This window comes from Anguilla anguilla, chromosome 6 (assembly GCF_013347855.1).
Source record: "Anguilla anguilla isolate fAngAng1 chromosome 6, fAngAng1.pri, whole genome shotgun sequence".
Taxonomy (NCBI): Eukaryota; Metazoa; Chordata; class Actinopteri; order Anguilliformes; family Anguillidae; genus Anguilla; species Anguilla anguilla.
In genome coordinates this window covers 53,728,087-53,752,363 of record NC_049206.1, presented here as the reverse complement: position 1 = coordinate 53,752,363, position 24,277 = coordinate 53,728,087, and the positions used below count along the sequence as shown (strand labels likewise).

At 39.7% G+C, this 24,277-nt stretch overlaps 2 protein-coding genes and 1 long non-coding RNA gene across 5 annotated transcripts; 2 read left to right on the top strand and 1 right to left on the bottom strand.

The window, feature by feature from the left end:
- Positions 1-4,348: 4,348 nt before the first annotated feature.
- LOC118229296 lies at positions 4,349-6,946 on the top strand. 3 transcript variants are annotated; one of them, XR_004765641.1, is made up of 3 exons: positions 4,349-4,512; positions 5,255-5,371; positions 6,703-6,946. It is a non-coding gene; the product is annotated as an uncharacterized LOC118229296 (long non-coding RNA). The 3 variants fall into 3 exon arrangements; XR_004765639.1 differs by having other exon boundaries at positions 5,255-5,661; positions 6,663-6,946; XR_004765640.1 differs by lacking the exon at positions 4,349-4,512 and adding an exon at positions 4,600-4,719 and having other exon boundaries at positions 5,255-5,661; positions 6,663-6,946.
- A 4,693-nt stretch (positions 6,947-11,639) lies between these two features.
- On the bottom strand, positions 11,640-16,948 carry pex3 (peroxisomal biogenesis factor 3). Its single transcript, XM_035422813.1, has 12 exons — positions 16,741-16,948; positions 16,082-16,213; positions 15,818-15,899; positions 15,683-15,726; positions 15,462-15,583; positions 15,296-15,362; positions 14,849-14,903; positions 14,562-14,712; positions 14,118-14,188; positions 13,799-13,921; positions 13,395-13,491; positions 11,640-13,304 (listed from the first exon to the last, which is right to left on the bottom strand). The coding sequence occupies exons 1-12, from the start codon at positions 16,811-16,813 to the stop codon at positions 13,221-13,223; spliced, it is 1,101 nt and encodes a 366-aa protein (XP_035278704.1). The 5' UTR covers positions 16,814-16,948; the 3' UTR covers positions 11,640-13,220.
- Positions 16,949-17,044: 96 nt separating this feature from the next.
- adat2 (adenosine deaminase tRNA specific 2) lies at positions 17,045-23,938 on the top strand. The gene is made up of 6 exons (XM_035422815.1): positions 17,045-17,341; positions 17,507-17,611; positions 18,406-18,556; positions 21,091-21,197; positions 22,076-22,148; positions 22,652-23,938. The coding sequence occupies exons 1-6, from the start codon at positions 17,243-17,245 to the stop codon at positions 22,678-22,680; spliced, it is 564 nt and encodes a 187-aa protein (XP_035278706.1). The 5' UTR covers positions 17,045-17,242; the 3' UTR covers positions 22,681-23,938.
- The last annotated feature ends 339 nt before the right edge of the window (positions 23,939-24,277 follow it).

The following is a 24,277-nucleotide window of genomic DNA, read 5'->3' as shown; positions in this document are numbered from 1 at the left end:
TATTAGTATGTGTTATTTTGTAAATACAGAACCATTAGAAACATTACAATCCAGTGTTTGTAGAGAACACAAAATATATTTTACAGCTAGATTTTTAGATATTTCATAAAATTCTTATTTTTGGGCTTTAAGTATTCAATCAATGATGATAACATCTGTGGTATAATAAGGACACTACAAAATGAACATGGATGTTTTTTGAGATTTGTTTGAATATTTTTATTTCAGTTAAAAAAACTTACCTTGCAAAAACAGGGTATGAAGCAACAAGATTAAAAAAAAAATTTAATAAGGGAAAATATGCCATAAACCGACCATTTGACAATCGTATCTGGTAAAATGCCTAATAATGTTGTGGAAAATGTCCCAATCAAAGCTGTCTGGAAATTTGATAAAACCAATGGAAAATCCAAAGTAATAATTCATAACATCTGTGAAATAGTTCTCTGACTTCAAAAGTAGGCCATGCTGATACAATACAACCCAGAAGACGGACATATTTCATTCTGACGGCTATCTGATAAAGGATATTTTTTATTTCCAAAGTTCTTGTCTCGCACAAGAATAAAAAAGTATGATCAGTTTTGATATATCAGAGTTTGGCAGTTTTATTGGTACAGAGGAAGCAGTATCATTATTCATTCATTACAGGAATTTAACAGATATCTAGAACGACTTACACAACTTAGTAGAATAGAATTTACATTGTATCCATTTATACAGCTGGATATATACTGAAGCAATGCAGGTTAAGTACCTTGCTCAAGGGTAGAACGGCAGTGTCCAACCCAGGAATCAAACCTGTGACCTTTACATTACAGGACCAGCACTTTACGCATTATTCTTATCCCATCACACATTAGACTCAGTCAGTCAAAAATCAGTTAGTATGTTTTAAACAACATGCCTTCAAAAAGTATTTATAGTTCAGTGTAGTCTTTTGTTTTTCTGTGGTTTTGTAGTTACATTGACTTTTAATTGGGAAAATGAACTTATAATTTAGAATTTTGTTCAATGAATTTGTATTCACAACTTCAACTTTGCATGCTTGTGAAAATGTGAATGAGTAATAAAATGGCCCTCCTTCCATTCAATATAGATAGTGTAGGTTTGGTGTGTGTTCAATATAAAGTGAGCCTTCGGAGTTTCCTGGTTTAACAATGTGTCTGTCATGATGGGAGGTCAGTGTGCAAATGCTTTCTGAAATGCAATCATTAAGTTGTCCCCATTAGCAAAGAATTAAGTCAACTTTATCAAGGTTAAAATACCTGACTGCAGTGCTTTAAAAGATGAATTACTTGATTATTTTCTTTACTGTAACTTAGGAATAATGTAATCTCTAAAGTGGTTATCTAAAAACCTATTATAAAGTTATATATTTATAATAAATTATCATACTAATGACATTCATATTATTATTTGTATGTACTGTATGTGATCATGTAAATGTCTCTGTCTGTCTGTCTAACTCATAGATACAAACAGACAGATATACCTTATGGATACATCTGTATTTTAGCTGTCGCTTTCAAGCAATGCCTTCCTTCAGAGGCTGACTCCTCGGTCAAATGCGAAGTGCTAATCTCAGCTGTAGTGTGCCACCCCTTCTAATCTGAGTTGTTACCTTTGAGTTCTGGAAACGTCCGATACATCCCAGACCCACCCTCCGCCGCCGCCCACACAAGTAACCCAAAGGTTACGTTTTTCTGTGTACACGCACAGACATACACACACTTGACGTTACCTAGGTGCAGTGTCGGATAATTCACAACATTGCACTGTTGACTTTCCATACTCGGAGGTTGAGGACAACAGGCTACAATTAAATAGTGACTGGATGACAGTTTATTAGACTGTGAACTGGTTAATATTTTACATGCTGTTTGACCAGTAAACCCAAAACCTTATTGGTTTGCTCCTTCATGTTGAAAGAAAGCAATGGTAAGAAACTCAAAACTACTGTTTTCTCTTCTCAGAAACAAGACACTGTGTACTACCTTTATTCATCAGATGTCATTCTTATGTAAGTTCCCCAAAGAACACATTCTAAGATGTAATATATTTAACTGAAACTGAAAATTTCAGTTAAAAATGATTAACACTTTCATTTATTAAATGCTATATAGCAGAGGTAAACGGCAACCATTAGCTATACATATTGCAAATATATATTTTGTAATTGAGATCATATAAGTTTAGTATTTTTAGCATAAAATGCATATTTCCGTATTGCATTAATATCCCTATAATGTCCTGTGTATTTCTGACCAGGCTAATAGTTTCACAGGTGCTAATAGCTAATAAGTAAGCAGATGATGATGGATGTAAAAAAGGCATGACTAAGCATGTTATAAAAACCCATTAACCCTCCTGTCGTCCTCTGGGTAAAAAATAGCCCTATCCTGAGTTTCACTGCAGCGAAAATCCCAAAATATAATTTTTTTCAGCATGAAATTTGATGACACTTCCTGGAGTGAGCCTACTATTTGAAAACATTAAACATTGTCCTTTTAAAATAGTTTTATAAAAGAGGTACTCTATCAAGGTACAAAGATTGTCTTATGAGCCTTTTAAACCCTGAAGTTATGAAATCAGAAGTCATGATCCAAGTTCATGCCTCACATGTAATTCAGCAAAAAATCTATAATGATTTGTGATTTGTAGTAAAAAATGAGTTGTTTAGGCTGAAGAAATACAACCTATTTGGACTGTGAAGCAGGGAAACAGTTATTGACCAATTTATGTATGAATAACAGGTTGTTTTACATAAAAAATATTGATTTGGGGTTTAAAAATTCAATGAAGAAGCTTTATCACATGGGGGTTTAGCAAGCATGGGTCACATTTGACCCTGTGGACATGGGGTGTATGCATAATATAACAAGACCAGATTAAAACCCAATATATGGCTGGAGCTAACACACGTGATCCGGCCGACCAATGGTGTAACTTCATAGCTCGGCCGACCAACGGTGTAACTTCATCACTCAGTCACTCAGTCACTCAATCACAGACATTTGTGTTTGTGGGGCCGGCCCCGCTGTTGCCGTCCAGCCAAAACCAACAGGAGCGTTAAAGAAAAATATTACTACTACACATAGAGCTAGGTTGGTCTCTGCCACAAACAGGATCAAATATTTGGAACCACCAAATAGACAAAAAATGACAAGCTAATAACTTTGTTACACAGATTATAGTTCAACTAGACATGTCTTGTCTTTGTCTATCACAGCACATTCAGACCCATGAAGGACAAAACATTCCTAATTTTCCCCTCAATTTGGAATTGGTACTTGTGGTTCTTGAGTTACTGCAAGAGCACTATAGCTGAAGTGTGTACACTTCTCTGATACATGTAAGCCAGGTGGGATGTGATACAATAATGACCGAACTGAGTTTGCAACTCCAAAGGCTGTGGGTTTGCAGTTTCCTTGCAGCAGCACTGCCACTATAACCTTGAACAAGGTACACAACCTATATTGCTTCTGTAAAAATATCCAGCTACATAAATTATTTGTATATAAAAATGTACACAGTAAAATGTCCAGTGTTAATTCAGCTTCAACAGAGTACATATGAGTCCAATAAGGATTTTGTGCTCTGTTGAATTAATGCTGAATACTGTGAAATTTTTGTAAGTAGTTCTGGATACAAGTGTCTGCTAAACACTGAGTAGTAATGTAATGAGCCAATGGCGTATGTTGTGTTAGCAGCTACTGGTCAGCTGTGGGATAATGTCTTGGGGAGAAACTGAATAAATGTAAACCAAGGAAAACCCTTGTGCTGTAATGTACAGTATATAGGGAGAATTTACATAGTCACAAACAGTTACTGTCACACACCAAAACACAAACTGTGGTTTAAAAATTATGTGGAGACATGGTTATACAGCCTGTTTGTACTCTACCAATGGTTTTCAGTGAACCAACAATCACCCAACACAGTATATTACTTTGAACCAAGCTAAGATGAGATTTCAAATTTGACAGTTATCACCCCATGAATCTTAGCAGTCCAGTCTCATCAGATATGATCATCACAAAGTAATTGCTCTATAGTCAATGTAGACTGACAGGTGTTCAAAGGTCTAGGGTCATTCTGCACCCTGAAAAAGGAGTGAGTCAAACCTGACCCAATGACTAATAATAAACCATGAATCTTTTAGTAATAGCGATTAACCTACATATCTAAGTGCTACACGGTGAATTCTATAAACACTCATGAAGCTCATTTTTTCTAGTGCCGATAAATAATTCTGCAAATGAAATGTATTTTGTTACTATCAAAATTTTTTATTATAAGACTGTCTTTAAAATCTATTATTTTTTAACCATATGTCCTAGGTAAAGCTGTTCAGAGTATAACACGTCCGATTTTGACCCTGAAAGTACTGTGAAGAATGAAGCTGGCTGTTTGCCAAAACACCCGCCGTCTGAGAAGAATGGAAACGCTTGTGAGCGTGTTTTTCATGGCTCTTGCTCACAGTTCGCTAGCTCTTTTATCATGTGCTAGGTACATTCCCCCCATCAGTTTCTTGTTGACTTTCATCTCACACAAGCACAGGCTGGATTTAGCCTGTTGTTTTTTAAAGGTGGTTAGGTTTCACACTGACGCCGACACACAGCTTTCCTTTTTGTTTCTAATTCCATGCACCTCTAATGTGACCCATAGCAATAATTAACCTGGGGTGTGCAAGTCTGACTGTCTACCATTGCTTGAGTAAGGAATTTATGGAACTTTTAAATTACCCTTATATTAACCAATAACATACAGGATTACAACTAAATACAACATTTATATAGCTTTTATGGTATAAAGAGGGGCTATTCATAATGATAGCAATGAGGGTGATGTTAATGGCTACTGCTATTTCTACTAGCAACCACAAACAGCAACACCAAACAAACAAACAAAAAAACAAACAAACATACAACGAAGAAACAATGCTACTACTACCAACAACACCAAACAAACAAACAAACAAAAAACAATGCTACTACTACTACTACTGCTGCTACTACTACTACTACTACTAATAATAATAATAATAATAGCACAAAGTGGTAGAAGTCATATTTTAACTTTTCTTTACGGAGAAGTTATTTATATTTATTTTTGAAAAACGTATAGAATTAGTAATTTGTTATAAGAATATATTTTACGTCGTGTTTTTAAAACAAGTAAACAAGTTGTGATAGGTATAATATGATACTGTGTCTTTAAGAAATCAAGTCATCTTTTTTTTTTTTTCAAGGAGAACACGTCATCCTTTCCGGGAAGTGAAGACTCACCCAGGATTTCGCATAATTTTACAAGCTGAGAAATGGGAAAACGTGTAGGATCAGGGAAACGGCAGTTTTGTTGTGGACAGGTACGGCTAATTAAGAGCGAGAGATCGATGGTGATCATTTACTCTTTCGATCCGAGTGACACATCACATTCCAGTAAAGCGAAGAACATGACTCATCCTTGAAACCGATAAACATGTAGGCCTACCTCAGGAATTGTTGTCCATGATGTAATAGACTTTATGTGCCTTTATTATAGCCTAGTCTAGAGTTAGATAAGTAAGTGTAAACATTCGTTACCTATATTTGCATTTTTTATTGCATTAATAGCCTATCGCTTATGTCTTCATTTAATTAACGCAGGGGAATCACGGTAAGTATTGTCACCGTTTAGGCTAATCTTTTTTTCTAGCCTTTTGTTTACCATATTCTAGATCAAATTACCTTAATATTGAACAGTTCAGGTGTTAATAAACAAATACATGCAATATGCCGGTATATACATTGGATATTTGTTTCAAATAAGCGCGATACATGATCTCGTATTGGTATTTTAAATGTATTTTTTTATCTTTGAACGGTAGTATATAAACTGATTCTACTTCAATATTTTTGAAAAGTATATTCCAGGCGTCCCTTGATGTTAATAGGTTTTGTGAAAATTGCAGTAGTCACCGTCTTCATTTTTGGGAATGTGGAAATCTGTGAAAGCAGCTGATACGATGATTTGTGTAGCCTACAATGAATAGCTATATATACTTTTATTTTAAGGACTTCCACTCAGCCCAATCCAATTTGGAGGTAGGATTGAGTAAAACACCTCATGTTTGATTGTAGATCACCCTCTAGCAGAGGATTGAATAATCCTCAAAATATTTTCACTTTTATCAAAGATCACAAATAAAGTTTTGCCACCATTGTTTCAAGTAAAACAAAAAATGTTTATACTACAAAGTAGGCTTTGGTTGAAAGCCATCCTTAATCTAATAGCCTTTATTCTCACTTCCTTCTGATCATTATTCAGGAACTTAGCATGATTACGGCCTTTTAATGGACTACAATTGGGGTTTCAAATAAGTGTGTACTGTGAGGGGGCTGACAAAGGAAGTAGGCGAAAAGTAGTTGTTGGTGTAAAAATAGGTACAGTGACTCAGTATATTACATACTACAGTTAGCTCTGATGTTATCGTTACGTCAGAGCGTAGTCCAATAGGACTTCCTTTAAATAATACCCTTGTAGTTCCTTTATTATGCTCATGCCATTCAGAACAGAATAAGTCACGGCTATTTTAGAACCAGGATAAAGTTGGTCCACTGCCTCTTCGCTCACCCTTTAACGCAGACTTGGTTGTGTATTTGTTTACCGGGCTGCAGCCATAGCAACCTCCCGCCACCAAATGGACTTTCATTTCAGGCATTCAGATGGCAGCGGGAAAGCCACGGACAGGACTCCCAGGCCTCTCAGGAACTCTGACCTCATTTCCTTTTTGAAGAGCGCATCATGTAGTGTGTTATTTTGGACGTGTGTGTAAAGTGGTGCTTAAGCATGGCAGACGCATACCAACCGGCTCTCTCCTTACAAACGAAGGGCATGCAACCTATGAAGAACTATGCAGCTTGGTGATGTGTGCAACAAATAAATGGGTTTAAAAAGTGGATTTGTTTAATGTTACTGCCATGTCTGCTGGGGAGGAAAGTGTATCTTTGGACCTCAAAACTTACAGTGATTGTTAATAAGGCCTGTTTAAACTCACAGAATATTTAAATATAGGCTAATGAACGATGTTGCTTCTGAGGTGCCAGTCGTTTGTTCATGTACGTAACAATACTGCAGATAACCAGGAGTATATGAATACTCGCGTATATCTGACACGAGAGATGAATATACACACACACACACACACACACACACACACAGGATAACTACTTAAACATTTGTCCTTAGATGATCTTGAACACAAAGCTTTTGACATTTGGTATGATGTAAAGATACCAAACTGTGACTTGACTACATTTTGCCTCCAGCATTTTCTGCGCGGAGCTTCACGTGATTTCCTATACCTCCGTTGTTCTAGACTGGGTTGGGCATTTTAAACAGTTCTGGTTTGAAACATGCAGAAGCTAGTTGTACATTAAAGGAAGGTCCTTTGACAAGACATGTCCTCTTACTTTTACTGATTATTTGATACAGAAAGTAAATTAAAAATACTTTTCTGCATAATTGACCAAAAACAATATTTATAAACTGGAGATTTATTATGCTCTAAATAAAGAATACTGTTTCAGGCATCCTATAATTGTATGCCCTGCATACGTGCTATACTATTGAACAGAACAATTAGAATAACAATTAGAAAAATTAAATTCCTTCATTTTTGTTTCATTAATTACATTTTTATATACCACAAGGTCATGTTTTCTGTATCTCACAATCTGCAGGATGACATCATTTCAAGCAAGTCAGGTGATTGTTTGTAAATTCATCTGAGAAATGATAAACAGATACTGCCTTCAGTGGAAGACCGCTAGGCCTTGAGCCAATCGGATTGATCGGGTGTAGTGACATCACCTCACTACTCTGTGGTGTGACTGAAGCTTACATCATCAAGTCACATGTTGAATAGGTAATGATATTACTCAACTGGCCAATGAGAGTGCAATCTTATTGTTCTAGTGAGTGCCCATTTCATCTCCTGCTGTGATACGCAGTTTAGACACAAGTTCACAGTCTTGAGTGAAGTGGCTCAGTATATGTATGTGGGCAAATGGCATTACAACATGCAGGCTATTGTAAGCAAGTTTAGTTTAGAAAAGTAGCATGTAAAGTTCTTTAATGTGTTCTTTATTCCAGTTTTTTTCCCATTGTGAGCTTGAGCATAAAATATGCAGTCACCTTTTAGCCTGCAAAAATTATGTTTGATTTTTGATTGAATCAGGGCACATAATTGGTGTGAGTCACCTTGAAACCCTGGATAAGCTGACATTTAAAATCTGGGCGTGATGGTATGAGTCATGAAGTAATAAAAATCTTTAGTGCCAACTGTACTTGTGCCGTACCACTCACCGTTAAGATTTACAACATTGAACCTATAGATAACTATATGCACACACTCACAAACACACAAACACACACACACACTGTACATTATCGTAAGGAAATCAGTTATTTACATTTTCAGTTTATCCACATACAGTATATACAAATTCTAACATGGAAAATTCAGTAGATTTTTTATTTGCATTGTATTACAGGGAGTGTTTGTTTTAGTTTGCAATGTGTGCCTTTCATACATACACACAGTTAAGATAGAGGGCACAAGGAAGAAAAGGGATTTTAATTTTCATTTATACTGAGTCTCCTCATTATTTGCTGATGCCTATTTCCCCCCTAAGAAACCCATGGAACCTTTTACAGAAAGGTGTGAAATACCTTGGAATTTCAGACGGTACAAGCCTAAAGTCGGGACTGATTCGCAGGTTACAGTCATGTGACTGTGGGATTTTTTTTTTTTTTTTTTTTTGTAGCTGACCAGAAAAAGCACACCAGTCATGTGATTACTTGAGTGTTTAGAGATAAACACTCATGGTTAGTCAGCATATTTACTTGGTTTACGCTACAATAATGCCATTGTGGAACTCCACACTGCCTCTTTCTGTTTGCCCTGAAACGTGGTTGACAGCGCAACCTGACCACAGCATTTCATCAGCCTTCTCACATGGCTTTGAAAGACCACCTTCTGAAGTTTTTCCACTATTATTTTCCCCCCTATTATATATGTAGTGGCCGCTTCAAGATGACTCACAGACGGCTTATGCATGTCTGTAGCTTAATGTAGAGGCTTCACTATTCATTTTTTAGCATGCTCCCATGGGGCATGAAAGCAGTGTACCATTCCACCACATGACTCATAGTGCACGTGAGCGTGAGTGTAATCTGCTGAGTAACAGTGCAATATTCCACTAAATGTGACCAGTGTAATTTTTAACCTATTTAAGCATTATGTTGTGTTTCCACACTACTCTAGGTGACATGGACCACAGGACTGAAGTGTTAAAATATATTAATACACTTTAAATATTTTTGTCGAGCGCAAAGACACTGGCTATAGGGACCAAGAGAGTGGATGGACCTAAACAAAATAATACGTTCTTATCAAATAATTTAAAAATATCTTAATATTGTATTTACTGACAACCCAACCTTCAATATAAAGGGTCTGGACCAGCAGCTGTGGATAATGTGTTTTTACTTGCAGAAACATTCTGTCACTGCAGATAAGATCGATTCTCTCATCAATTCTGGCCAGTGAGAGTAACACTGATATTTTTGGGGTTTAAGAGAGGGACATCAAAGAACAAATCAAATTTATCGAACGATCGTAAAAAGATGAGGATTTGGCAAGAAAATAGAGTAGAACAATGTTGGTGAGACCAGGAAGTCGAGTGTTACCAGCTTTGTGGGTTTATGAAGCATTACATTTGGGTTTAATGAACAAATCTATGTGATTTAGGGTAGAGGGAGGACAGCAAAAGGACTGTGAGAAGTACAGATAGAGCACGTCCAGGTGAGGTCCAGGAAGCAGGAAATATGCCAGCTAAGGTGGTGCTTGGTACTTTCCAGAGAAGGCAGGTGATTGGGTGTTATGTTGTGGAAAAAACTAACCATACAGGAAAGGGAAATAGCTCCTATGTAGTAAGGAAGTCTCTGTGCCGTATCCCAAGGACCGGGAAAGAGAACACTGGGCAAGTACACATGTTTTATCACACACACACGCGCACACACACACACCCATACAAACAGAAATGTCATTGACTCAAAATACCATTCTGTAAGAGAACCTAAAATGTATATCTAATGTGTAATGTGATGCATGACAATCTTGTGATAAGCATTTTCAGAATATTCCAGGTAATGGAAAACAATAGCTTTATCACCATCATGTCAGATCTCTCTCTCTCTCTCTCTCTCTCTCTCTCTCTGGCACACACACACACAGTTATTTTAGATATCCAATTACATCATACTGAAGGTTCATAGGTATAATTTTACATTTGCCCCGGGTGAACTGTGTTAAAGTGGAATGTGAAAAACTGAAGGTCAGAGGTTTAGCTGAACCTTGTGCAAGTTAATCAGCAAATCATGTGCTTCCTTGTGCCATCTTATAGACTTCAGCTGCTATGAACTTCGTGCTAGATTGAGATGTAGAAAGAAGCCTTTGACCCACACAATAATAATTAATTATAACCATGTGGTTGTTTCCTGATGAGAAAGACCCAACAGGTTAAACTTATACCACACTGAGTTTATCACTTGTTTTTATGCAGAGAGTTTCAAGGGTTTCATTGAACACTAGTTGTGCGTTGAAAAAGCGTATAAATCTAACCTAAATCAGACATAATTTACAAATGCAATTGTCCATTTCATATTAATAAGATTCTGACTTATTTTGACTATTTCAGGCATTGCCTAAAAGTGAGTAGATTGAATAAAGCCTGTACATGATAAAAAATTAGGATTCTTTTGAGTCTTAAAATATTTATGGGTTTGCAGTGATGAATCATGAAATTCTCTGTGTACTACAGCCTCAGCTGTTCTATGTATGTGATATACTGCCACCTGCTGTTTTTCTAAATAACTACTTTATGGATTCAGTGAAATTGAAAATAAGGAGTTTACATTGTCTATGTAGTCTACTGGTCCTCTATTATATATCACCTGTTTGTGCAAGGTGATATGCTTCTTCTGAAGGTGAAGTCGTTGAGAGGATCTTCAGGATTTTGAGAGCATTATATTGATTATTTAATATAAATTTGCTTAACAAAACCTAGCAACTTTTTTCGGGCTGCTTTGCTATTATATTTTGCATTTTTGGTTGCCATTTATATCTGTTGTGATATGTGTCAAGTAAAATGAAAAAAAAACTGAGAGGTTTTTAGCCCTAAATACAATGTTCTTTTTTTGACAATGCAATTCCAATTGCATCATGTAATTCCATTATGAGTCAAATATTAAAATGCCATGCTGGTGCCACTTTCACAATACTCTGACATTCAGAAGCGGTTTCACATTGTTGAGCAACACACGTTGATAAATGAGAAAGGTCAGCGAATCGCCTTGTGGCGTGTTAACAAATAGGAAAACCACAACAAAGCAATAATTACTTAGTATGTGACTTGCGTGTGTGTGAATCTGTACATGTTCACATTACTGCTTCACTCATATATGGTTCATGTATCATTCAAATGACTTCACAGGTGCTTCTGATTAGTCAGATGTGTTCAATTGCTTATTTACAGTTGACAAATAAGGGATTCGTTTTGATCACAAGATTGTTGAAGGAAAACAAGACATGATTTATATGGAACATTTATTCGCTACAGGCACCAATTACAAACAATAATCGGTGAAATATCATACGCATTTTTTGACATTCTTTCTGTGGTGATACTAAGCTCCATTTAATGAATAAGAACCACCCCCTCCACCTTCAGATGCTTGATAATAAATTAACACTGAAGTCATGAGTGAAAAGGTAACATGAAAAGTTAAAAGCAACAGAATTATTCTTCTGAAGGCATTCTTTTTGAAGGTGTGTTAATTGTGTCAAATAACAAGAAAACAAGCAGCTGCAAAATTCCTATACCAATTAAAGAAAATCACCAGGAAAGCTAAAGAAAAGTGACACATTTTAAAACAACAACAGCTGCTAATCTGTTGTAGCTTATTTTTCATATTTCATTCCTGCTATTTCTCTGAAACATGTATTCATACTTCAGAAATTGAATTAATATTCTCGGGTTTTATTTATTTGTTACATCACATTATGCTAAAATGTACTTTTTTGTTTAAAAAAAAAAAAGCTCAAACTGAGTGCTTGAAGGAATTTGTAATAGAGCGGCTCAAAGAAAGCTAACAGATTTGACTGCTACAAGAAACCTCTTACATGACAGCCACAGTAAGAAATTCAGGGGGAAAAACAGAAAAAACTAGCCAGCTGAGCTCATCCTGAAATAAAGGGAAATCATTAGCAAGGGCCATCATGCTTTTTTATTCTTTGACGATACACTCCATCTCTGACTGGTAGATACAGCACATCTGATGTCTAGTTAGGCTAATATTGAGGAAAAGTCAAAAGGCTGTACGAAAAAGATAGATGTTCTATACAATGCTCAATACCAGTTTACAATTTACATCCAATATACTTACATCATTGTGGACGAGGTTGTACCAGTGATCCTAGGTTGACTAGCTGAGCTTAAAGTGTCAAAGATCAACATGGAATATTAACAATTTGTCATGATGTGTAAATTAAACCAAATGGCGCCACTGCAACCTAGCACCACGGCAGACTCAACACCTGAACCACTGCGCTGGACGCTGTAGTGTATGTGTGTGTACACCGGCAACGGAAGAATAGGGAAAATGCTTCCTGGCATCTGCGTGCACGAACAACCGATACATCAGAGCTAGCCATTATGTGAGGGTTAACTTCAGGAAGGGTGGCTTCACATTTCAAGAATGTCCTGGTTCCGAAATAATAATAATGAAAAAAGACACAAAATAGGGCAGAGGGGTTCTTGGTATTCAGAGTGCCTTGAGATTGAAGGTCTCGACCCACTGGTGATGTCAGCAATTCAGAGGGACTCCATCCAAGAGCGGAACATGGTAACTTCAACCATTTCTAAGGTGAAGGCCATAGGCTCCAGCGGGCTTTTTTTCTTGGATGTCCCCCCGAAGCAGGTCATTTGTGTTGCCCCCCCCCCCCCGCCCCCCGCGCGCTGAATGCGTGAAGCACAGAGGGGTCATGCCGGGTTACTCGGAACGCCCCGCGATGAGGAGGTCCGTCGGGAATGTCGCGGACGGGCCCGTTTTCCGAGCGGTCAGCGTGCGGTCGGGCGCGGTCCGCGTGCGGTCGATCAGGGGCCCGGTCCTCATTTCTGCCTTTCGTTCGGCGCGCTGAACGCCTCGTACACGTTCGCGGAAAAGTCCTTCAGCTGTTCAATCATCAGCAGGTCCTGCGCGGTCAAGCACACGATGCATATCCTTAGAAATCAAACACTCATTGTTCCGACAGCTTTAGGCATCTATAACACAGGGAGTCTTACCTGAACAAAGTGACTTGGTACTTCACTGCATATCGAGTGGATCTGTCCATTGACAATGGGGATAATTTTGGCAAGCGGGAGACTAACGTGACTTAAACTGCAACAGAGAAAAACATCATAAATTAATAGAATATATTGATTTTCAAAATGTGACAACCAGTTAATTCTTGATTATCCATCTGTAACAAACAATGTCTCAATGAACAAGTCGCAACTTGATACAACAGCCTTAATATTCAATGACTACATTGTCGAACTTCACTACTTATTATGACAACCTTTAGGCACGTCACATAAACACTGCAGACAACAACAAACAATCCTAAGTGCTGAATGGTCCAAAAATTTACTGACAGGCTCCCGTACTGCGCTTTATGAGAAATACGACGGACAGAATCTCTGACCTATCAGGTGCGTTGCTGTGGGCAGCGTCCCCCTGCTGGGGGCGAAAGAACTCGGCCATGTTGTCCAGGAAACGGCTGAATCCTCTGCTCAGGCAGGTGCTGAGAACGGTGTGGAAGTCCGGGCTGGGAACCGAAGGAACACGCTTGTTAGCGGACGTGTGTTCGACCAGGAACGCTGCCATTATAGCGTTTCTTGTAACAGCACATAAAAGCACTCAGCCGGACACCCGACAGAAAGTGCTGCTTTCATCACTCTTTTCCGGGCTGCGAATGCACTCAGAACCCCGAAGGAGCTTGGCAGCTGAAATGTCTGACTCACCTTTCCAGCATGTCTCTGGTCTCGTTCAGCAGCTTTATGGTGGCGACGTCGTTCTCCGTCAGACCGCAGGCCTGTCCGTAAACAATACATTCGATCAGCTCTCGGGGATTACAAAACTACAGGATGAGGGATGCTCCTGATCATTATAGCCATCGTTAATCATCCAGAACCACGTTCAGGAGTTTAAAGATCAGGAGCACACACATGAGAATATGACATCACTAAACGAGGGATTGCCAAATGAATTACAGTTAATGAGCAGTCTACTGCAAAGGATGCTCGGACATGACATCACTAAGGGAGTAATGTTCAAGCACATTAAAATGAATGTTCATCACCTCCAGCTGCATACAAGAGATGAAAGATCAGAACTGTGAATGTAAGGACATTATGGGCTACAGGTGACTGGGAGGCTTTCCCGCAAAACAGGCCGTGTGCAGGTACCTGGGCGGCCAGCGTGCTCTCCTCGTCCGGCATCATGTAACAGGACAGAGGTTTTCGGGGGGAGGCCATGCAGCCCTCTTCCACGTGCGCTCGGACCTGGTCCAGGTGCAGTTCCAGCTCCTGCAGGGACAGGCTGTGTTTCAAGGAGACCCTGTGGATTCAAAGACCAAAGACACACTGTGTTACCTACAGACAGGCAGCTGCATCCCATTCCACATTAGATACCTGAGTGGGGATGCTGGGTTCTGGACCAGCTTCTATCTCAGGTTATCAAGAGCGGGACTCACCCGCCCAAGACCTCACGCACGGCCTGTTTCACCACAGTCATGAGTTCATGTAACCCTACAGAGAACAGAGAGCACAGGGTAAAAAAGATGAGCCAAGTATATAAAAACAAAACAAACAAAAGTCCCTATTGTTCTGAGTGAGGTGACATACTGTAGCATCTAGTGCAAATGAAAATGAGATTGAAATTTCCCAGGTTCCTAGTCATAGTCATTCTAGTTCAGCCTCTAGTACAGTGATGCCCTATCATGTGCCATGGAGGGCCAAGACCATGCAAGACCATTCCAACATATCACTTCACCTGCTGCTTTTTCTATTTAGTTCTGTCCTCTCTGGTTGACGTTAATTAGCTAAATCAGCAGGTGTTGCGATTGGTTGGAAAGAAAACCTGCATATTTCCACTTTACACGGCCCATGATTGGGCACCACTGCTCTGGTAGGTCACTCACCGTCCCCCAATAGATGCTGGATGCTGGAGAGGTACTGCTGCTGGACATCAGGGGGGGCCTGGGGGGCCTGTAAGAAACAAAACCCAGTTAAACAAAACTACATTACAGTACAGTAGGACAGTTCTGACCAACTATCACAGCTGAATAATATACACTGGGGACGTACCATTCCGTTCTTGCCGATGGAGTTATCCAAGTACAGGTATCCACCAATTATGTTGAGTTGGACACGGAGGAGAACTATCAACATGCACGTGCTGTACACAGCCACTATGCTTCTTGTGAAACCTGGTGAAAGGCCATGAAGTTTAGGTTGCAAATATAAATCACACAAAAACAGACAGAAAAAGTATTAGTGAGGTTGGGGAAAAAATATTTTCCACTCACTTATTATCTTTAGGTCCTCCCAGATCTCCAACTTGTTGGCTGGTCTACAAGTGAGGAAAAAAGAACCATTGCATATCTATTTCCATCACTTGACTCAAATTAAATATAGCTTTTCCTCATTTGTAAATGACTCACTTGTTCTTAAGTAGTGTTGTGAGGCTCTCTGAGTTCAGATTTTGTATGATGGCTTCTTTCAGAGTGGGGAGCATTGATAAAACTGGAATAAAAAAACTTTAATGTCATGTCGGAATACAGAAGACGGCTCAGATACCAGTTCTTTGATGAATGGTGTGAAGAACCAGTTCTTCCTCAAATGTTACATTTCCTCTCACCTGCAGAAATTTTGGTTGGTTAATTGAAAAACGGTTGGGAAAACCCTTGCAGAAATGTTTCCTTTACCTGTCATGTTACACGTTCTCTGGTTACTTTCGAAGTGATACTGACGTCTTGCTTGAGAGATGTACTCAGCAGCTTCACGTTCTTGTATCTCTCTGATTTTCCACTGTGCATACTTACCCAAAAGATATACACCTTGAGGAATGAGAGTCGAATAATGATTGTTACTCTAAGGATTATTGGTTAATTCCCACGACAATACTAATGTAATTTACACACGAGTATGCCACAGCTATTTTATAAGACATATCTTGAAAGCTACACATACAAGGCAGCTGCGTGACGACACCCGCTGAAATTCTCTAAAATAATAATAATTTTAAGAAATTACATTAGCTGTCTAGAAATCAACAGCTGTCAAGCTAGCACTTTACAGTTTAGCAAGCCGAATTCCCGCACTACGGTACAGGAAACGTTCAAGCCAACGAATGCTATCATGGAAGTGAAGAAGTCAGATTAGTTGGCCAGCTGGGGTTACTAATCTATTAGTTAACGCAACGTCAACTAGAAATAATGATACAGCTACGGCACAATGCATCTCGCTACCAGAGCACCCTGAACCACAAGCAAGCTATAATAAGCTAGCAAACACAGACATGCTGGGCGAACTATCAAGCTAACTTAGCTAAGAAGCAAGTTAAGATAGCTAACTAGCCACCTACCTCCGACAAAAGCCCCTGCGAATACAAATTTCCTTTTATGACGCTTGAGGAAATTCCACGTGGACGTCAACATTTCAGACCTACAACAAATGTCAAATGTAAAATAAAAAATACAGAATATTTATGAGGTTTTTCTCATTTGACACAGTTGCGCATGATATGAACTACACGGGAAGCTAACGTTAGCTAGCAAGACTTAATGCAAAGAGCTTTTCGATTGATCGATCTGTAATTCTGCGATCGTCTGAACTGCCTGAACGGTCCTGTACTCTTTATCTTCCCCACTTGTTTTCTACAGGACAACCGTTCCGAATATTTGAAAGTTCACTCATGTAACCATTCATCTGAAAGATTTAAGTTTAGTTACTGTCGGGGACGGGGTAATAATTTAATTGAAGTGAGCTCAGTTACTTTACTGATACGATACAGTGTATTATCTCGTGAGCGAATATTTACCAGTGGAAATTTTAATACCAGTTGTTGTAACGCTAGATAATTTAATATGGGGACAGAAACCGATGATAACCCTGCAGATCACAGAAACACTTTTCAACCATCTCCAGAAGAGCTCGAACACTGGATGCAGAAGGCTTTTGACATGGTAAGAGAGTTTTGGTTTGGGTCCCTAGAAATGCACGGTCGGTTTCAAGCTATTTGCTTACTTTACTAAAGGTTTTATGCCGGCGTCTAATTCTTTCTGTAACGTTTTGCATCTATAGTAGGCTAGGTAATTCGTAACTACAGCAAACTTTTGCTATTATTCTAGGCTAAAGAAGCTTTAGAGAACGGCGAAGTGCCTGTTGGATGTCTCATGGTGTACAACAACGAGGTCCTAGGCAGAGGGAGAAACGAAGTGAATGAAACTAAAAATGTAAGTATCATTCTAATAATCAATAGATCATACATCTACCGCATTGGCCAGTCTCGATCATCTTAATTTGTCTACCTGACCAAGCTGTGTACGCCTGTTTTATTAACTGGAGCTAGCTAGCAATAAATTAATTGAAAACTGTCCTGTGACTTGTGTGTTCATCGATTGCTATTTTGCCATAATCGAACAATAAACAATTAGCTGTAAACCACGGTGGAATACAGACCATAACAACTGGCTTGTCATTATGGAGAGAAAAATAATTTGGGAAGTCTTATGACCTCAACTTTTGCACCAATACAACACTTGATCCAAAACATTCCCAAGTGCACAGAATGTCAACGTGTGGTTGTTTCCAGAGCACTACCAGTAAAATTATTATAGATTCATTTCTGAATGTTAAAGAGATTGATGTTACACATTTACATTTGTATTATGTGGTGATTTTGATGAACAATTTTCAGCTGACAGCTCTTGTTGTGGACAGTTATCTTTTACTATTTGTTCTGGACAAGTTATCAGAAATAAAACTGCTAATTGATGTTTATAGTTAATTTTTGCACATGTGGATGCATAGTTATGTGTTGATTGACTCAGGACATGTCACAAAACACATGCACATGATTTTAGCTATGCCAAAAAAGGGTCTTGGAGAGAGTTGTCACATTCAGACTATTGTTTAGCCAAGAGTCTCATTTAACAAGAGAAACAAACCTATTTTTCATTTAAAGCTAATTTGACTGACAGGAATTCCTGTGAAAGGCCATTATTATTTTCTTTTTTATGTGTTCCAGGCCACCCGGCATGCAGAGATGGTTGCTTTGGACCATGTGCTGCAATGGTGTCACCAGGAGAACAGGAACTCCAAGGAGGTGTTTAAGGAAACCGTCCTCTACGTGACAGTGGAACCCTGCATCATGTGTGCTGGGGCCTTACGGCTGCTGAGTATCCTACTATACTTTTTTGAACCAATTTGTTTGCCTCATTTCAAAATTTTTAAGTGTATTTGAATTTCACTCTTTGACCCTAAACATCCTTGTCACGTTTTTGTCCCTTCAGTGGTGGAATGAGCTTTTGTCTGACCAGCTTTTACACATGCTCAAGACTGCGCTTTGGCTCTTCTCCCTGCCCCTCTCAAGCCCTGATGCCTGATTGGGTGCAGCTTCCTTTTTCTCTAGGATTCAGTGCCTGTGGTTATTTGCTGTTGTTCGTTCTATGTAGTTTAATGCTCAAATGGGTAAATGTGTTCTTGCTTATTTCACTTCATTTAATGTTCAGTAGGCTTGTTCACAAGTTGTCAGTCAATTCTGCACTTCTGTCTGTCTTGGGTCTATACCTTCCCCTTCTGAGGAATTACTGCTCTTTGGTTTTTCATCTTTGCACTCATGTTTGCATTGGCAGGTGTTCTAGATAAGAGCACCTTTCGAATGGCAGAAAGTGAAGTATTTCTGTACAGGGTTGCTGCAACCTCCTCCATTAATCCAAGAGTGTGTAGGCAGCCGTTCATTCTTCCCTTCACCAATGTTCTCCCTGCCACTTACACCAGTAGCTAAGCCACACAGTCATTGCACTGCAGGGATACTGTTAATACTGAACTGGTGCAGGCAGACAGCAAGCGCCTGATAGCCTAGAGGTAATTGCAACTACATAGACAAACCCACTGCTTGAGACCCAAGCTCCTTGTGCAGCCTTATGGGTAATTATATGCAAGCCACAGTCAGTGCTGGCACTGGCTGGTATCCTTACCATGCCAGTAGATCCCATGCCAGGCATTGTGGATATCCACACTCTTGACCAGTGTCTTACCAGGATGGGCCAAGCAGTAGTCCCTACTATTAATTTTAGCCTCTACCAAAAACAAGAGAATCTGTTGGTAGATTTAATTGCAATTACAGATATTAGTGGCATGCAAGTAAACTGCAGTTTTGCAATCTGTGCAAATTTGCATTGGATTAATGGTAATTATAATCACAGATGTTCAGATATGGGGCTGTTGGTGGCAGGCAAACATAAGCACATGTCACATTTTAAAGTGGGAATAATGATAAAAATAAAAAAAACAGAAAGTTAGTTTAGTTAATTGATTAAGATTGAGCAGATAGTTTATTGCTTTTTCATAGACATTGAGTGTACAGACAATGTGGAAGATACTATGGCTGGGAATTTGATTGGACCAAAACATGAAAACCAAATAAAAACATTACATGACAAAACAACAAAAAAATTATTTTGCCTACATTGAACAAACATTTGTGTTCGTGACAGCAGGATAATTAGGGTAATTATATTTATGCATAACAAAACACATTGGTTAAGCCTACAAAAAGTTGGTGTATTCATTAATTAATTCTCTTATTTTTAATTAAACATTTTACCAGCTGCCTGAACTCTGCTGTAATTCATTGCCTTCGTTAAATCCATTGAAATGTGAAGTTGCCCATTTGCTAATTGCAGCTGCACTACATTGCTACTGTATTTACGACATATTCATTTGTGTTTGAGACGCTAGACCAGTTAGAAATCCTCCACTGCGATATTCATGGTGTTATTAGAGGATATAAATATCTAAAACCCAGGTTCAGGGCAGATGTGGAGGTGTTTTGTAGTACACTGGAAACAGCGAGGTACCATAGATAGCGTATCAGGCGGTTAAAGCTGTGCTCTCCTTTTGTGAAGCTCCTTGGTTTGATCTGTTGATTTTTAGCTGTGTTATGTATCGTGTTCTGAAGATCGAATGGCCAAGTGCCCGTGCACTCCTCCAGAAGTTCAGGTTTTCTTCTGCATTACTCGTCTGTTCCAATAATAGCCCTGTGGTTGTTTGGCATCCATCTCGAATGTGTGTCTTTTGTTTGACCCTGTTTCTCTTGGCATTCGGTTTTACTTTTACGGTGTCCTCTTTCCCTCTTCCTCCTGCAGCGTTCGGGTATCCTTGTCGACTTCAGGAGGAAGTCGGCAGTTCTGGCCAGTGCCAGATCCTAATTACCTCCTGTGATCCCAGTGCTGACAAAGCCAGACAGTGTGTGCTCTGTGGAAATGCTGTTTAGATAGCAGGAAAGTGGCCTGATAACAGAGGGGTGCTTGGATGCCTTTCCAGAGATTTCAGAGGCAAGCAGCAGCTTTGGACAACCCGGCAAAACCCCTGGGTACATCGCTTTGAAAAGAGGGAAAGAGCATCAGAAAGGTCACAAAGGTCACCTCAAGAAAAATAACAATGGCATCTAATAAAGTACAGTTTTTTGGAACTGGTTTTCAGAGCTGAGTTGCACGATGACCTACGCTGTGCTAGGACAAGGCACCTTGCAGTCCTGGGTGTCGCATACATCGAGCATGTCTCAGTCATCAATATTAGCAATGCTAAAATAACAATGTCCAGTTCACTCCCGAGTGTCTCTTTTGGGACCATGGGGGCTTTTAAAAGAATACAGGAAGAATCGGGTTATCGGTCAGCACGAAGTCTGTGAGCCTTAACTGTGAGCCAGACATCCCCCTGGTGGTGTACGGGTGCCGAAACGAGCGGTTTGGCGGATGCGGGTCGGTGCTGAACGTTCCGGCAGACGAGCTGCCGCGCACTGGAGCGCCATTCAAGGTACGGCGGCGCGTTCGCCTCTCCGGTATTTTATTGCTTTTCCATAGACACTGAGTGTACAGACAATGTGGAAGATACTATGGCTGGGAGATGAAGAATTTGATTGGACCAAAACATGAAAACCTAATTAAAAAATTACTTGGCAAAACAAATTTTTTTTTTTTTTGCCTACACTGAACAAACATTTGTGTCCGTGACAGCAGGATAATTAGGGTAATTATATTTATGCATAACAAAACACATTGGTTAAGCACACAAAAAGTAGGCACATTCATTCATTAATTCTCTTATTTTTAATTAAACATTTTACCAGCTACCTGTTGTCGAGTGTTCATGTGGGAGACCGGTGAGCCCAAAACAGCCCCTCTTTCCTGCACTGTTCACACGTCCCATCTCCAGGTGGTCAGATTTTAGAAATCCTGGTTGCTCATGCGAGCATGTATGTTTCAGACGACTGTGTAGTTGCGCCTGAGCAAATTGTTCAGAGCCATTGTGAGTAGCCTGAGGAGTTAATGTGTGCTTTGCGTTGTCCGTGTCTTGAGTGTTTGCTTTTACAGGGCACCTTTACACGGAGAGGAGTCTTCCCCAGCAGTACTGGAGTCATTTCTTGTTTGACTCGCTCAAACACATTTTGTACCTGGGGAAAAAGGCATTGACTTTTCAACGGCTGTCTATATTGTCTTTCTGTCACAGTGTTTTAGGAATGATGTGCCTCGCTGACTTGTACAATTTTCCCTTGATTCATCAATCATATTGTGCTCAGGGTGAACACATCCATAACTTTAGAAACATTAGGCATGTAGGCGGATAATCAGATGGCTTCAGCACAGCTAAAACGCAGTAAAATATGAAATCTAATATGGAATTTTTCCTTTCAGTGCATATCGGGCTTCAGGTCTGAGGAGGCTGTGGAGCTGCTGAAATTGTTTTACAAGCAGGAAAACCCAAATGGTAAAAGCCTATGACATTTTATGACTATTGTTTCTTTTTACAATTACTGCATTCATTGTGTCGTTCAAAACGATGTAGCACATGCACAGTGTATTACTGGAGAATGAGACGGTGAGTTCATCTGACCACTGTTTAACTTTGTCCTGAACTTTAAACTCAAATTTCAACCAAGTATAGTTTTTTATAAAGAAACTGTATATGGACTACATGGCCAAAAGTATGTGGACACCTGACATCCAACATCTCATCCAAAGGTCCACCCTTTGCTGTAACAACCGCCACTCTTCAATATACTTCTGGTCGTATAGTGTATTTTTTGCTGTGTTCAATGACTGCCAAACCTCTGTGACATGAAAGAGAAACAGTTATAGTTATATTTTTATAGTGTGCCCATAAAATCAATTCTTAAGCGTGGTGTGATTACACTTATAAACATGCAAAACTGTATTGCAGTCACACAGGTGTATTAAATGAACATATACATTATTTTGTATTTCTTTTAGCCCCGAAACCGAAAGCAAGAAAAGACTGAAGAAGGAAAGTTCTACATGTGTACACCAGGGGGCTCTAGTCATCAAGCAATGAAGTCGGTGGCAAGGGGCCATGCGGCTCGGAGGCTATGCGTTCTCTGAAACGAACTGGAAAAAAGGCTTGATTTGACCGCGGTCTGCACAAATCACTCTTCGTTATTCTTTTAAGAAAAACGATTTAAGGCCTTCTTCTGTATTTTATCTGAGATCCGTGAATGTATCCTGTAATATTCGTGAAAGTCTTTTTTGTTGTTGTAATTGTGTGGCTGCATTTTGTGTGTCATGCCATGTTCTATGAGTCTTAATGCCGCTTGTGCAGGCCACATAAATTCAGTGCATAAAATATAGTGTAATACAGTGCTGATCTAATTTGACGTGATTTTAATTTGATTGCAGAGCGGAAAAGGAGGTTTTTGTACAGAGCAGCGTTGTACAGTACGTGAACCTCTCTCAAATGTGGGTTTCCTGCAAGGCTGTGGGAATAGCCGAGTGGACCATCAGCTTTACTGGGGTAACGGTTCTGACACAAATTGGCGGGGCACTGAATCGTTGTGTGGACTTGCCTCTGGCCTACTCCCGCCTCCCCCCCCCCCCCCCCCCCCCCCTCTGTCCTCGTGTGACCCAGATCCCAGGCTCCGGCTCCCTCCGTTTCCCCTGGTAACGGTGCAGGTGCGTGCACAGATCGTTGGAATGGCTGCTCTCTGCCGGTTCGATTCCTGCGATGGAACGGGCGCGGTCTGTCATCCCTTTGACAGCCCGACGGGCGGACTAGTAGCAGTTTGATGAGCTTGCGCTCTTCCTGCAGACTAATCTATCCGTTCGCTCTCCTTTTTCTTTTTTCTGTGCGCTGGCTGTGGTTCCAGCTCAGAACTGGGAGTAGAGTGTGTTGATGTGTATGAAAGGGAAAAGAAATCTTCCTGGAAGAGGGCCTACATATCGGACAACATGCCACAAGGTCTTGATTACACAGGCCACGATTTATGTCATCAAGACAGACTGGGAATATTTTCCTTTGTACAGATCAAAGCAATACCATGAGCATGATTTTGTTCTTGTCAAATTTTCAGATCCTTACCCTTTCTGAGAATATGAGTGTGTATGTGATATTTGTATGGACTAGGAAATGGCGAAACATTTGTATGTATGATATGTGGGTTTGTCTACACTGAAATGCCAGTCTTATAGTGAACAGGCAATTTGTTGGCCCATGTGTCTTATACTCTGTATTTTTTAAAAGAAATTCAATCTGATGAAACAGTTTTTTTCCTTGGTTGATCATTATTTTCAGTTGAAATGTGTGTTCCATTTTGTAATTTTTCCCTTCAGAGACATTATTTTGGTCACTTTGGTGCGTGGGGGAAAATTACAAAACGGAAAGGAACATATTTTGCGTGTGCCGTAATATCTAGATGCCTTCGTCAAAAAATGCAACCAGACGCACAGATAGCGGTAGCGCGCGTTATAGGCTCTGGGATGAGATGCTGCAACGTTCAGCAATCGCAGTGAGAAGCTGGAAGGCGCCGCGATGGAAAGGAGGCCGGGAGCCAAGCGTCGCCAGGTCCTCAGCTCCCGCCGCATGCCTGCGTTACCCACTGACGC

What these genes read in the sequence shown, in the direction of transcription:
- pex3 (XM_035422813.1), bottom strand. Translation starts at nt 16,813, where the DNA reads ATGTTGACGTCCACGTGGAATTTCCTCAAGCGTCATAAAAGGAAATTT. An exon ending in GAGAACGTGTAACATGACAG is followed by an intron (nt 15,900 to 16,081) that starts GTAAAGGAAACA and finishes TTTTTATTCCAG; the next exon opens with TTTTATCAATGCTCCCCACT. An exon ending in GTGCGTGAGGTCTTGGGCGG is followed by an intron (nt 14,713 to 14,848) that starts GTGAGTCCCGCT and finishes TTGAATCCACAG; the next exon opens with GGTCTCCTTGAAACACAGCC.
- adat2 (XM_035422815.1), top strand. Translation starts at nt 17,243, where the DNA reads ATGGGGACAGAAACCGATGATAACCCTGCAGATCACAGAAACACTTTT. An exon ending in TGCAGAAGGCTTTTGACATG is followed by an intron (nt 17,342 to 17,506) that starts GTAAGAGAGTTT and finishes CTATTATTCTAG; the next exon opens with GCTAAAGAAGCTTTAGAGAA. An exon ending in TGGGGCCTTACGGCTGCTGA is followed by an intron (nt 18,557 to 21,090) that starts GTATCCTACTAT and finishes ACTGTGAGCCAG; the next exon opens with ACATCCCCCTGGTGGTGTAC.